Raw genomic sequence first — 15104 nt, 5'->3', positions numbered from 1 at the left:
TCGGTAAAAAGGTCTTTTCTTATTTGTTATGTAAACACTGCCTGGTTTACCTTTTGTGATTATACGACGAGACAACAATGCGGGAAAAGTAAACATTGCGGCAAAGTTGTTGCAGACAGGCTAATAGTAAACGTTTTACATAGTTTGTAGACTCGTTTCAGTGCTAGTACCATATTCAGCGAACTGCTATTATTTGAATATGAAGATCGATATACATAACCATATTTTGCCCCGGGAGTGGCCCAATTTAAAAGAACGCTACGGTTACGACGGATTTTTACAAATGCATCATACTAAATGCGGTCAAAGCGAATTAATGAAGGATGGCGAACATTTTCGAACGGTGCAAGCTAACTGTTTTTGCCCAGAAGAAAGAATAAAAGACATGGATGCAACAGGTGTCACCGTTCAAGCTCTTTCCACTGTTCCTGTAATGTTCAGTTACTGGGCTAAGCCAGAAGACACCTTAGACTTATGTAAAATATTAAATGACGATTTGAGTAGTACGATTGCTAGACATCCTAAGCGTTTTGTAGGCCTTGGTACATTGCCTATGCAAGCACCTGCATTCGCTGTTCAGGAAATGCGACGGTGTGTAAAAGAACTAGGGTTCTCTGGCGTGCAGATTGGGTCGCATGTGAACGATTGGAACCTAGATGCACAGGAGCTGCGCGAGTTTTGGAGGGCGGCAGAGGAGCTGGAATGCTCCGTGTTTGTGCATCCATGGGACATGGAGCTTGGTGGGAGAATGAAAAAATATTGGGCGCCCTGGTTGGTAGGGATGCCAGGAGAGACAGCACATGCTATTCAGTGTGTTTTATTCGGTGGTGTCCTTGAGCAATTTCCTAAGTTAAAAATCTGCTTTGCTCATGGAGGTGGAGCCTTCCCTTATACAATAGGGAGGATGCAGCATGGGTTTAAGTGCCGTCCAGACCTCTGCGCGACTGACACATCTATCCCACCTCTTGAACAAGTTGGGAAAATTTTCACAGATAGCCTTGTACATGATGAACGCGCACTTAAGTATTTAGTCGAGATTTTGGGAGAAGACAATGTGGTTCTTGGATCCGATTACCCGTTTCCACTCGGAGAGCAACATCCAGGGAAATTGATAGAAGAAACAAAAGATTTCTCTCAAAAGAAAAAGGATAAATTGCTCTTCGAAAATGCGATAAAATTTCTTGGCCTTCAAAAGAAAAATTACTCCGATTAAAATGGTTCAAAAATTTGAGCTTTAATATGCACACCCATGGCTAAACTGTTTTTTCATGTGTGTGACTGTAATATGATGTTCAAATAATTGGGTGTGTACAATTAGACTTGGAAATAGTTTTAATTTAAAAAAAGTGCAATAAAGTAATTGAATTGGTTCATAGTGGTGACCTATGTGTTGGTGTGTATTAGTGTGTTATGGACTTTTATTTTAATTTTAGTTATGTATTGTGCACTATATGCAATTTTCAAACATAAACGTCTTTTTACCTCTTCCTAATGTAATAAATTTAAATTCTCGTCACTGCCTTAAACTGTATTAACATGTTAAAAAAACTTGGTCAACCAAAAAAAGCAAAGAGGTATTTTGTTTAAATGTTTTTTTTATCAAATTATTGCGTAAAATTTGTTTTTAATGTAATTTTTACCAAATTATGGTGTAAACTAAATTTTTTTCCACCACATTCTCACTATGCAGGTTCCTGTTTAAGTTTAAGATGACTTTGTTAAGCAAGCCACTTAATGGCTGTGCAAGAAAACAGTGGACAGATAGCGTCCCATATACTTGCTATGAAATAGGCCACACATGGGAACCAAGATGTACCATAGCATCTCTAGACACAATAAGAGACTCATTGAAGTTTTCCCTTAAAGTTTATTTAACATTTTATACGGTAAGCACTTAAGCACAAACAGAGCCAGCAATGGGAGAGAGCAATACTCCAAAGTGAAATTTAGATTAATACTTGCGAAATTTATGCTAAAGTAATGTCCTTGGGCAAAACACTTAACAGCAATTGCTTCAACCCAGTGGTCACTAATGGAGTGTCTAAATTGTCAGACATACAGAAAAACCAATCACGCACAAAGTTACGTTTGTGGTAATTCAAAAGGGGCATGAGGTGTATTAAACAGAACACTCGTGTTATAACGACTGTCATTTTTCCTGCCATGTGAAAATAAAGCAAAATTCATTCATTCAAGCTGCACCCCTGTTAGTTATATGACAATTATAAAGCCTAAATTTTAATTTTAACGCTGCATGTGCTAGACCAGCGTTTCTTAAACTGGGGTAAATTTACCCCTGGGGGTAAATTCTAGAGGGTAAATGAGCTACCAATCGAAATCCACATCAGTTGACGGGACCGAAAAATTGTGCCAACTGTAGTACTTTACCAGACATTGAACAACTCGTTGCCAAAAAGCAAGCGCATCCGTCGGTAGGGATGCACATTACAGAATAATTAGGTATTCTAGGATATCCTAGAATACTTTATTTCGAATCTAGAATTCCGAATCTAGAATTTCGAATCTTTTCATATTTATAGGAAAAAGAAATTTTACCCACAAAAGTCAGTTTATTGACCCTTTCATAGCAGCCTTGTTGGGTCATGAGCTGTAAAATGATCAAAAATTGTACTATTGGGTAGTTTTTGCGTCATGAAACGTATAGCAGGCTATGAAAAGACGTTACGAAACGTTTACTCTCGAAAGTCCCACAAACACAAAAATATTTTTTTTCAAAATTAATAAGTTTCAAAAATTGTTAATATAGTGTATGAGATGACGTGTAATGACGTCATTAAACAGAATACCGAATCCCGTAATAAGATTCGAATCTCATGGATTCGAAATTCTGTAATGTGCATCCCTATCCGTCGGATTAAATATAACTGATGTAATTAGTTGTTTTCACTTTTTAATAAATGAGCGCCATATTACATATTGGTGGTAATCTAATAAACATCTTTATTAAAAGGGTAAAGCATACAAAAAGTTTAAGAACCACTGATCTAGACTTCCAAAAGGTTTTTCTGCAATTCACTTAAATATATGTTCAACAGGTAACTGGATTGGTAAAACTACGCAACAAGAAGCATAGAAACTTGAAAGAAATTAGAAAACTATTCAGGGATGTTTTACAGTCAAGCGTTTTTCTTTCTGCCAATGGAGTCCTTTTTATGAGTAGCTTCTGTTTTTTCAGGTGTGGTAATTTGTTACCTATTACAGAAGGACCGTATGTGTATGTACATAATATATATATATACATTTATATACGCTGTTGTTGCCAGGCATATTTATATAGTAGGGTAGGGGAAGATAAAACACCTTTTCATTCTATTTTCTTGACCAATTTGGTGGTAAACAAAAAACATTCACAGAATCGTAAGACTGTATCCTCACGACTTATAGACAGTTTTTAATTGTTTTAAACACGATCCGTATATTTGGATATAATGTTCCAAAGGTGTCCCATCTTCCCCACTGTACTATAAAAATATGCCTTTTTCCAGCTAAAATTTGTGTAATAAAAAAATACTGACGTTTTGACGTAAGATTAAGGTCGTTTTATCAGGGTAAAATGTCACTCTACACTTTTCTTTTTCCAAGTGTCTTTTCACCCTTAAAAAAACGTTCTCAATAAGAATTCAAAATGTCTGTTAGCAAAATTCTGCCAGATAAGCCAAAATACAAATACAGCAGTACGCTTAACTTAATCTCTTAAATTTTATGAATTCATATATATTTTATTTATTTCAGACATTTATTTGGGAAATTCTACGGCTGGCATGGCCTTCTGTGTGGATTTGTTGCAGGGTACTTTAGTCTTATTATTGAAAGAAAATCACGGTAAGCCATGCAATCTTAATAGCTAGCTTTATGTATTTTTATATCATTACTGGTGTCTCTCAGATTTGTGGTGCAATTCTCCATGACACTTAACTTAACATATTTTTCGGAGGGTAAACTACTTTAAACTATATTATAAATATATATTTTTCGGAGGGTAAACTACTTTAAACTATATTATAAAGATTATTTTCCATTCTGGCCAATATGTGTCAAGACAATTAACAATGATTTTTTAGTTAAATAACTTAGTATAGCCTAAACTGTAAAGAATATTTTAGTTGGGTAACTTAAAACTTACTATACACTTATAAAGAATATTTTCCACAGACGAGGAGCACTTGCTTTGTATTTAACCAACTTGGTGAGTCTTTATATTTTTACATTAATTCATTTTCATGACTTGATTTTTGTATCCAGTCAGCAGAGATTATATTCCGGGCAGCCAAATCAAATGGACTGGTACATACCATACCAAATGGAGAGGTAATTTAAATGATATATCTTTTTAAAACATTACCACATGAGTTGGTTATAAAAAGGTAATTTACTAATTTGCTGCCCTTTTGAACTTATGGCAAAAAAACACTACACCCCTTTCCCTACACCATCATCTGCATATTTTTTTATATGGTTCTGTAGGGTAAGATGGGATACCGTTCAAGTCCATGCTTCCTGATTGTGTTTTGATCAATAAATAATGCTCATTTATTGTCATTCTTATTTTACCCCACCCTACTATTATCCCCCTTCCCCCCCCCCCGATAGTATATATATATGGCAACGGCATGTCCCATTTTACCTCACTTTACTATATAGCCTATTTGCCCTATTATATTTATATATATATAACTTAAATTTTATATTTCAGGTTCTTTTATTTTCACTTGCAAGCGCTGGCTTCATGTCATTGTTCAGGTAATATTCATATTACTAATGCATTGTTACATCATAATAAGTTATTATTCACAGACAACGAGATGGTCTGCCAGAATCTATTCAAACCCTCGTACAGTATTTGGTGGGTAAGGTCGAAGGTCATGACCCTGTAACCAATGAGGTCAAATGTTCAAAGGTCATACCTGGTCGTAAAACACTTCTTTTCCTCAAAAAAATGTAACTAACTTATATTATGAGCCTTATGATAGGTGAATGAATGTAACTGCTTGATCCTCGTGTGGCGGGAAAACGACAGTCGTTATAACACGGGTGTTCATACACCTTGTCCCAGCTTACGAGCTACCATGTATGTTACTTTGTGGGTGATACATGAATGAATGTAACTTGCTTTATCCTCGTGTGGCTGGAAAACGACAGTCGTTATAACACGAGTGTTTAGTTTCATACACCTCGTGCCAGCTTACGAGCTACCACATATGTTACTTTGTGGGTGATACATATGGTTACTAGGGAAGAATCTTCCGGTACGTTACAGATTAGGCTGGTAGGAAGTGTTAGAGGTTGGTAGTTAGGGGTCAGTGGTTGGTGGTCATAGGGGTTAGTGGTTGTATGGGTTAGTCCGTTACTAATTAGGGGTTAGTAGATAACATAAGAGGAGGATTCTTCACTAGCACCAAATTTGAATACTGTATTATAATATATAATGAATACATTGGTATGTTTTAGTAATTTCTAATATTCTGTAATATTTTTCACACAGGTTTAACAGAACACCAAAGCATTGGTCATGTCCTCACCAATATGGTTGTCTGGGATATATAATTCAGGTAATTCATAATATGTTATGTTACATTACACTGCAATTTATATTTGTTTATCTAAATGCAGCTTATAAAGTTTTATTTTTTAAAGATTTTTTTAATATTTTTTACAAATGTTAAAAAAAAATGGGAACAAATTGAATTTTTTAGAAAAAATACACCTCATGTCACTTACGAGTTACCACAAATGTAACTAACTTTTTTTTTAAATACCTGACAAATCGATTGACCCCTAAGTGACCACTAAATTGGAGCAATTGCTGCTAACTGTCTTTCCTGTCACTGTTACATAACTAATACATCAACACAGGGCTGCCTGCCGAGGTTCGCTGTTGGATATGGGGTTGAGATGGCGTTAAACATTCTTCAAGTAATCAGGGGAAGAAAAAAAATAAAAGATTTGATCCGAATTTCAGGAAATTTATCGCTTGCAATGTTTCTTGGTGGATTCTCTCTTCTATTCAGGGTAACATAACATTATATAGTAGGTTGGGGTAATGTAGGGTATTTTTTTATTCTATTTCTAAATTTTCTTGTTCAATTTAGTAGTAAACAAAGAAAATTGATAGAATTATGAAACGGTATCCTTACGACTTCCATAGACTGTTCATATTTGTTTAAAATAGTAAATAAAATGATCAGGATATTTGGATATTATGTGCTAAGGTGTCCCATCTTACCCCACAGTACTATATAACACAAGTTTTTGTTTATCTCTTTGAAACAATAGCAAAGATAATTTTAATTAATCTGATCTTAATTCCTGTATTCAAGAAAATAAACAAAAATGATGTTCTGTTATTAAATTATTGAAACAACTAAGAGAATGAAATCAACAGCAAAACGACGTTCGTTAAAACACGCTATCGATAATAAGTAGTAGAAAAAACATCAGTTAAAAAGCGTGGCTGTTGAACGTAATATACGGTGACTTCAAATTGGAATGTCAAAATTAAGGCAAATTGTTGCTTGTTTAAAATAAGTCAATATCTCACTTTGTTTAGTTCCTATGCGTGGTGTATATCGTAATAAAATAACAGGAAATATTGACTAGTGATGGATGGTATGCGATATTTGACAACTGTTGTTTAATGTTTTGCTGTTGGTTTCCTTCTCTTTTTTCATTAAATTACATAATGTTCGATTCTTTGCTATCATGTTATGTGTGTATGATAATAACAGGGGTTCTCAACCATTTAGCTTACAGACCGGTAAAATTTCAAAACAAATTTTGCGAAACGGGTAGACCTTTAAAAAATAAAATCAACCTAAAATGTAACCACAAAAAAGTATGCAATTCAAAAGCAAAGAATGGAAACTTCAATTCAATGGGACCTTTCCTGCTGTCCTTTTGATATTATATGTGTTAAACATGGTTCTATTGACTGTTCTTGCATTTTGCAATTGAGATGTAAAGTTGTAATATATTTGGCGGACCGATATGAAATTTGGCGCGGCCCAGCGCCGGTCTACGGACCGTGGTTGAGAACCATTGATCTATAGCAGTGCTCTTCAACCAGTGTGCACAGTGCACTCTAGGTTGCACCAAAATATGCCAGGGGTGCACCAGTGCAAAAAGGTATACAAGGGTGCATCACAAACTTCAACAATTTTCAGCAATAATACTCTGTTTTGAACATTTTTAACAAATTTAGCCACTTTCCCACAGTGTTTTTTATATGAATTCTATATCTTGCATCACTGGTAATTGTGAAACGTCATTAGTTTTACGTTAAAGCAATCAGGGGTGCATGAATTTGTCGCAACAACTTTAGGGGTTCACCAACCCCAAAAAAGGTTGAAAGCACTGAGCTACAGCACAATTTTGTGACGTAACAATATATACTTTGTAGCATCAGTTAACTGTAAAAGTTATTTTATAATTGTTCTACATTGAATATAATATATATATTATATAGTTGACCAACTGTATATTGAGGTGGTTACACGGAAAAGATTCTCCTCAACTCTTTGGCGCCATCAGTGGACTCGTTGCCGGCAGTTCTTTCTATTTCTATAAAAGCCCAACCATAGCATTATATGCTATGTTTAAACTTCTACACGTAAGTGTCGATTTTTGAACCTCATTTTTGCCCCTTTTTGTTTAACACATTTAAAAAAGCAAAAAACAATAAAAAAGAAAACAAAAATTGTTTTTTTCTAACGATTTTATAATAGCCAAATTTATTTAAATTTTCTCGTATGATCCAACGAATTATAAAGTCCAGGCAGTAGTCAATAGCACCTTGAAAGACCCTGAATGTAAGTGTGAAAGACCTTGAATGTAAATAGGACCTTGAATTTAAAATTTACCTCGAATTTACATAAGACCTTGAATTTAAATAAGACCTTGAAAGTCCTAAGACCTTGAACATAAAACAACCCTATATCCATTCAACATATTCGCACAGATCTTGTTACTGAAGTTGGTAGACAAAGGATATCTGCCAGATATTCCAAACATAGAACGATACATATACGCCACAATGCTTGCCATTATTTTACACACGGTAAGTTTTTTCCTACTTATTTCATATACAAGCAAAATGATTTAACAACAACAAAATTGACGCAATTTTACTTTCCAGGCTTGTGTTGGTCCTCAGTTCATGAGGCCAGGATACTGGAGGTTCATTAGTGGCGTGAGCGGAGAAAAGTAAGGAGACTTTGGATATTTGTTGATTGTTGGTTGACTAATGTTGCATATGGTGTCTGTGGTGTTATTTTATACACCAGGCATACATCTCATGCTCCTTTCAAGTTATAAAATGGGTGATTTCTCAGACACCAGTGTATTCCTACACCTCACATTCAAATTATAGCATGTGTGTACTTAAACACCTCATGCCCATTGTCAAGGTATATCATGATTGATGAGTGTCTTCTTGTACAACAGACACACATGATGTATTCATACACCTCATGCTCACTGCCGAGTTATAACACGAGTGTCTTCTTATTCACCAGACACACATAGTGTATTCATATACCTCATGCTCACTGTCAAGTTATAACAAGGGCGTCTTATACACTAAACACACATGGTGTATTCATACTCATGTTCACTGTAAAGTTATAACATGAGTGTCTTTTTACACAACAAACACACATGGTGTATTCATACATGGATACACCCTATGCTCACTGTCAAGTTATAACAAGGCTATCTTCCAATACACCAAATACACACAGTATGCTCACTGTTGAGTTATAAAATGGGTGTCATCTTATTCTTATACACCAAATATACACAGTATATTCATACACATCATGCTCACTGTCAAGTTATAACATGGGTGACTTCTTATACGCTAAAAACACATGGTATATACAAATACCTCATGCTCACTGTTGAATTATAACATTTCCATGATCCCACAGATTCCCGTTCATGTTCCGAAAGTTAATGGTCCCGTTCGCATCCCAGGCAATGACATTATATCCGGATTTCATCCCAAACTTAAATCCTCAATTCGTGAAGACACCAGAAGTCCTCCAGATACTTGCGGAGCACGGAAAGTTATCCGGAGCAAAATTTTAGACTCGTTTTATAATTTGACATTTTTTGTGTGTGTGTCAATTATGAATGATTGGAGTAATAGACTGTGCAATTTAAATGTACTATGCAGAACATCAGGGTATATCCTGTTATTGTGTTTTCCTTTTTGAATAATACATTAATTTGTCATCCTTTATATTGAAATTCACACAAACTGCTTTTATGGGTGTTTTAAAAAGGCGGCATACCAACGAAAAATCGAAATCTGTGTATTTATAGAAATACTTAAATGTGATCTAAAGGTACTGCTAAAGTTTTAAACAATGAAACAGCTTCTGAAAAATTTGGTCATGCGACAATGCATAGGGTTTTTCATAAGAAAAGGGCATTGAACATTGACTGTTTCTAGTTTCTCTATCTATATACGAATTTCATTTTCCATGGTATGCCCCTTCTAAAAGAAAGATGCAGAATTCGTATCATTCTTAGATCTTGGTGAAAAGAGATCATTTTAAGTTTTTAGTCATGAGTAAGATGTTTTCATCAAAGCAGTAGAAGTGCATTCAATCAGAAAATTGTTGTAACAGGATTGAGATACCATGGAAATGCAGTAAAAGATCAGAATCTCCTGGCATTCCATAAAGTAATCATTACTTTTCTCAACAAATGTTCTTTTTTTCTGCTCAAAACTTCCCCTCAACAAAATCTTTCTTTGCATAAAAAACACAAGAAATAATCTATTCTATGTGGGTGAGGTCCTTGTTAAGAACCTGAAGTTTAGGCCAGATTTGGCCCATTACTCCACAAAAAATATTACAACAAAACACTGAAAAGACCTCAGTTCTCCTTTATTTCATGGCCTGGTGACCACTATGATACCATCGTCTCTAAAGTACATGACTGTAGGAATAGTTTTTTTCTATGTGGGTGAGGTCCCGCAGCGTAGCACGTTATGGGTCCTAGGATTTAGGCCAGGATCGGGCCTTACCCCTAAGAATAGTTACCCACGATTTTTACCCAGAATTCTCATTCATTGGTCACCACTTCAAACCACTGGCGTAGCGCATCACTCAGCGTTTCTGGCAACACATTTACATCTCGTATGATCACGTAGAACGGGAAGGGAAAGTCGTTCATGTACGATCGGATCTCGGGTAACTGTACGGAGAAAATACTTAGATAAAAACTGGAAAATTGTTAATTGAATTACTTGTCTTAGTAACAAGATATTTTTTTAGTAAAGAGCCAATTCTGGTCTAAATCCTATATTCACTGACATGCCTTACTGAAGGACCTCTCTCATATAAATAGAATGAAAACATTATCGCTTCAATGATTGGAAAGATAACAAAGATCACTCAATACTAAACTTTCAATACTGTGGACCCTTAAGTCTCAAAAAAGTTGGAAAAATTAAAAATTTACTCTTTGATGATCACCTTATCTAGTTCTATACTACAGGGGTGAAGTCCTACAGTGTGGTTTACTTTTTTTTCTGCTCAATAAAATATTTCTTATGCATAAAAAAATGCACAAGAAAATTCTATTCTATGTGGGTGAGGTCCTTGTCAAAGACCTGAGATTTAGGCCAAAGTTGGCCCATTACTGCAACAACCATATTACAACTGCATAGACTTCACCAAATATTGAAGCCTGTCGCTTCCCTGAAAGTAGGGGACAAGGAGTTTAATGGTAATGGATGGGAGATCTATCCTTGACAGCTTGGCCAAGCATATATGCTTCTGTCGAGCGCTTATACATGCAAAATATTAGGAATGTGCTGAAGTTGTAAAAGCTCCGGTTCGCCTGACCAGTCTCGTAATTTTTTACTAGCTTCACTTTTTTCATTTTGAACATTTTTAAAATTAATGCTCTTGCAAGCAACATTATTGCCATAGCATAAGGCTTGGCGCTCGGCCCAATTTTCAGAGAAGCGCCTAGCGTCGGAAAACGAGACGCTTGAGCGCGAGCTTTTCAGTTTGGGCTCGGCTCTGCACATCCCTACAAAATATATTCTCCTTACTTTTCCCGCTTCGTTAAAAACAGGGACTTTAATATCGAGAATCGAGTCTTTCATCTTTGGGTTGTCCAATATAATAAAAGCAATAAATATTTTCGAATCGACAGCGGCACGAATTGCATTTGTCACTTTTTCTCGACCTTCAATGTAAAGACCTCTTCCATCTGTAGGAATTTTGTAAAGTTTTAGTAAAATTCAATTTATTTAAAAAACATTTGTTTAATTGGAAATCAATAGTTTATTTAAAATTTTAACTAAAATCTAATAGATATGATTAGTTTAAACTGAAGTTTTGTCAAAAACATATTTTTTGTTAAAATTTAAACAGTTAAAAAAGTTTAATTAAAATTCAATATATTTAGCTAAGTTAAAGTTAAAATTTATTAAAATTTATTAAAAAATTTAGTTTTGATTTTGTTAAAATTTAAAACAATTAGTTATAATTCGTCAGGTTCTGTTAAAATTGAATATATTTAGTTAAGGTAAAATAATTGCTTGAGTTTTGGTTCAAGGCACTGGTAAATACATAATTGTTACACAAATTTCTATTGTAAAAGGTACCACACTACTAACCACTAACCTGATATAATGAGTAAAAGTTGGGACAATCTTGGATCGGCAGAAGAAGCAAAACTTACTCTTGCTGTTTTCATGTAATCCACACTTGTGTTTAAAAGCTAAAACAACGTATAAAGTTGAATGAATGTTAAATGTAACTTGTAAATGATAGTGCCAGCTTACAAGCTACCACGTGTGTAACTTTGTGGGTGTTTTTTGGAGAGTAAGATTTTTATTTTTTTTCTGTATGACTGACATTTTAGACAACCCATTAGTGACCACTGGGTTGGAGCAATTGCTGTTAAGTGTCTTGCCTAGGGACACATACGTCCACAATATTAGCAAGAACGAGCCTTGAACCCATTACCTCTGGGTTAGAGAAATGTGCGAACCAACACATCTTCTACATTATAAGTCCTTGAGGACCTAAAACTTGGGTCAGATTTGGCTCATCACCCCAAACTAATATATCTTGCTCAAAAAGCAATATTTTTATTTGTATTTCACAAAAACACACATATGTATAACTAACAGTCAAAACTCACTCTTGCAATTTTCGTTTGTTTTTGTTCAAACGTACACTCGTGTATAATGGAGGCTCCTGATTGGTCAGTAAACGGCCTATCAAAGTTATGCAAAAGTTTTGTGTCGTCGCCGAAACTGCAAACACCAAGTTGACCGGCTTCGAGTGTCGTCAGCGCAGAAGAGACGACAGCAAGTGATTCAAACGCCAACTGGATGCAATATATGACATTTGTATAGGAATGAACGGAAGTAATTTATTTACCTTCACATGGTGGGGCATGGCAGTCGTTAAAACACAGGTGTTCTGTTTCATACACCTCATGCCCACTTATGAGTTACCAATTTTTGAGGATTTTTTATTTTTATGTTTGTATATGTTGTTGCTGCCATGTTTATGTATTATAAATGTGAAAGAGATATTCTGACATTTTTATTTGGATTTTGAAGAACTAAAGTTTCTTATGGTAAAATGAAAGAACATTTCTTTATAAAATAAAAGTATTTTTCTAATAATGGTACTGAAAATCATAAAAACAAATACGCCAAAAGACGTTTTCCACATTTATAATGAATGTAACTTACTTTATCCTTGTGTGGCCGGAAAACGACAGTCGTTATAACACGGGTGTTCATACACCTTGTGCCAGCTTACGAGTTACCAAGTATGTTACTTTGTGAGTGATTATTTTTTTTGGATTTTTTTTTCATTTTTATGTATGGCTGATAATTTGGACAACCCATTAGTGACTACTGAGTTGGAGCAATTGCCGTTAAGTATCTTGCTCATGGACACATACGCCCACAATGGTAGCAGCGACGAGCCTTGAACCCATTACCTCTGGGTTGGAGGCAGGCGCGCTAACCACTACCCAGGGCGCCGGATAATAAACATGTTTATAATATGATTTTTATGTAAAAGTATTAGTGTCGGTACAGAATAAGATTATTAATAATAAAATGATAATTTAAAAAAATTGTAGTATATTTCTTGGGTTAAAATGTTAAAAATATATATATTTCAGTGTTAAAATTTGTTATACATTCATAAATTTAACAAAAAAATCTTCAATTTTAAATGAAAATGTTGTCACCTGTTTAGTATGGTTATCTGCCATACTCGATGAGTCGTCAATAGCAACCATGACCTGATATTCACGTTTACTTGGCTTCGAACGTCGCAACCAAATCTTGTCTTTTCTGAATCCACTCGCGATGTATGGAATAACCTGGTGCGAAAATAATATTCTAAAATATCAAACTGAAAAAAAATTCTCACAAAATAATAATAACTTTATTTGTCTCTTCGATTACGGTAGCGAAGATTTAGAAATATTTAAACGAAAAGACAGAATATAAAAAAATTTCTGATAAAAGTTGAACACTTGGTAGCTTGTAAGCAGACATAAGGTATAGTAGGGTGGGGGAAGATGGGTAACCTGTTTATTCTATTTTCTCGTCTAATTTGGTAGTAAACAAATAACATTTAAAGAATTATAAATTGTATCTTTACAACTCCCATAAAACGTTGTTAATTGTTTAAAACACGATCTGGATATTTGGATATTAAGTGCTAAAAGGTTCCCATCTTTCCTCATCCTACTATATTTATAAACACTAAAACTGTGTTATACCGTCTGTCGTTTCCTCGCCACCCAAGGATATATATGTAACATTTATTAATTACTTTCGTTACATAAATTTAATATGACCTTTGTTGCCAAAAATCGCGGAGATAAAAAAATTATGTTAAAATCAAATAAACAAACACATTTTCAGAGTATTGGTCAACTTCAACCCAAATCCCAGGTTTTCCAGTGATAAGACCTCACCCAAATAGAATTAAACCAATTTCTAAACACACTTACGTGCCTTGCTATACAACTTTACAAATACTTTAAAAAAATAAATATTGTTTACCTAATTTACATTGTAGGCCTATCGTTTGTAGGGTACAACAGTCATGCATTTTATCTAAAACATTATTTCTTTCGTTTTAATCAATAAGCGTGTTTTAACAACTGTTATTTTACCGTTACTACCCATCTTTTGCTTTCGTATACTTTCCCATTCTTCGTTATCGTGACCGAAAAGACGAAATAAATTTCATTCATTCATTCATTAAATACAGAAGAAAATAATACCATAAAATAAATTCTAAATAAAAAAATAAAAATTTCTTACTTTTCTCATATTAAGTCGTTTCCCAGTCCTATAATCTCCTTTCAGTTTTGCCGCTTTCGTTGGTTCTAACACTAGACGGAGCTGTTCACTGAGTTGTTGCGAAAGATGCTGAGTCAGGCTCTGGTATTGCTGCCACATCGACTTAGCAGAATTTATCTAAAAAATATCAAAAAGTTAAAAAAAATTTGAAACTGAAAAAATATAAAAAGTAAAGAAATTTCAAAAAGTAAAGAAAAATAGTTTAAAAAACAACAGAAAATATGAATTCACATACTATATTACAGATTTAAAAAACAAAATTTTTATATATCTGACAAATATTTGATACATACATCACTTTGATTGACATCTGTCAAATTCTGTTCCATTAGTTGACGTAATTTTGCAAAGTCATCATGACTCATCATTTGAAACTGACCAGTGGGCGACCAATCATATTCTGCGAAAATATTTGAATTTAAATGAAAATACTTGGTGGCAATTCTCCAATCAATCTGTATAGGTTAAGTTTTTAAACTTTTCAAGACACATTAGTTTGGCTATGCTACAATACCTTGGGCAAACTGTGGCATAAATCTCAGGTTGAAGGCTTGATTTTCCGTACGACCTCACCCATATAGACTAGAATACTACAAACCCTCTACCCTAATACCATTTGGCTAAAAATGCATACTATTTTTTTAGCTTTCAGGCTTCTTTAGCTTATGCAAAAATTTTATTTTAAATTTTATTCTATTTTATACGGGTGAGGCTTTAC

At 34.4% G+C, this 15104-nt stretch overlaps 3 protein-coding genes across 5 annotated transcripts in view; 2 read left to right on the top strand and 1 right to left on the bottom strand.

Moving 5' to 3' along the window:
• Positions 1-47: 47 nt before the first annotated feature.
• LOC149726950 (2-amino-3-carboxymuconate-6-semialdehyde decarboxylase-like) lies at positions 48-1690 on the top strand. The gene has a single exon (XM_089890452.1). It carries the CDS (start codon positions 200-202, stop codon positions 1211-1213), a length of 1014 nt encoding a protein of 337 aa, XP_089746578.1. The 5' UTR covers positions 48-199; the 3' UTR covers positions 1214-1690.
• Positions 1691-1707: 17 nt separating this feature from the next.
• On the top strand, positions 1708-9259 carry LOC149726949 (transmembrane protein 135-like). The gene is made up of 13 exons (XM_089890450.1): positions 1708-1886; positions 3057-3196; positions 3754-3843; positions 4174-4207; positions 4264-4329; positions 4715-4761; positions 4816-4959; positions 5504-5570; positions 5875-6030; positions 7484-7627; positions 7976-8074; positions 8153-8220; positions 8946-9259. Exons 1-13 carry the CDS (start codon positions 1710-1712, stop codon positions 9103-9105), a joined length of 1392 nt encoding a protein of 463 aa, XP_089746576.1. The 5' UTR covers positions 1708-1709; the 3' UTR covers positions 9106-9259.
• Positions 9260-9890: 631 nt separating this feature from the next.
• The window catches only part of LOC149726947 (midasin-like), a 73974-nt gene continuing 68760 nt past the window's right edge, over positions 9891-15104 (bottom strand). For all 3 annotated transcript variants that reach the window (XM_089890444.1, XM_089890446.1, XM_089890447.1), the window contains exons 97-103: positions 14680-14786; positions 14348-14503; positions 13258-13392; positions 12187-12375; positions 11664-11760; positions 11087-11247; positions 9891-10221 (exon numbers count right to left, since the gene is read on the bottom strand). In XM_089890444.1, the coding sequence (XP_089746570.1) occupies positions 10090-10221; positions 11087-11247; positions 11664-11760; positions 12187-12375; positions 13258-13392; positions 14348-14503; positions 14680-14786 (977 nt within the window). In that variant the 3' untranslated portion in view covers positions 9891-10089. The remainder of the gene's footprint in view (positions 10222-11086; positions 11248-11663; positions 11761-12186; positions 12376-13257; positions 13393-14347; positions 14504-14679; positions 14787-15104) is intronic.

The sequence above is a fragment of the Ciona robusta genome, chromosome 12 (genome assembly GCF_009617815.1).
Source record: "Ciona robusta chromosome 12, ASM961781v2".
Taxonomy (NCBI): domain Eukaryota; kingdom Metazoa; phylum Chordata; class Ascidiacea; order Phlebobranchia; family Cionidae; genus Ciona; species Ciona robusta.
This window is presented reverse-complemented; position numbering and strand designations above follow the sequence as displayed.

What these genes read in the sequence shown, in the direction of transcription:
- LOC149726950 (XM_089890452.1), top strand. Translation starts at nt 200, where the DNA reads ATGAAGATCGATATACATAACCATATTTTGCCCCGGGAGTGGCCCAAT.
- LOC149726949 (XM_089890450.1), top strand. Translation starts at nt 1,710, where the DNA reads ATGACTTTGTTAAGCAAGCCACTTAATGGCTGTGCAAGAAAACAGTGG. An exon ending in ATACCATACCAAATGGAGAG is followed by an intron (nt 4,330 to 4,714) that starts GTAATTTAAATG and finishes TTTATATTTCAG; the next exon opens with GTTCTTTTATTTTCACTTGC. An exon ending in CTTCTTTTCCTCAAAAAAAT is followed by an intron (nt 4,960 to 5,503) that starts GTAACTAACTTA and finishes TTTTTCACACAG; the next exon opens with GTTTAACAGAACACCAAAGC.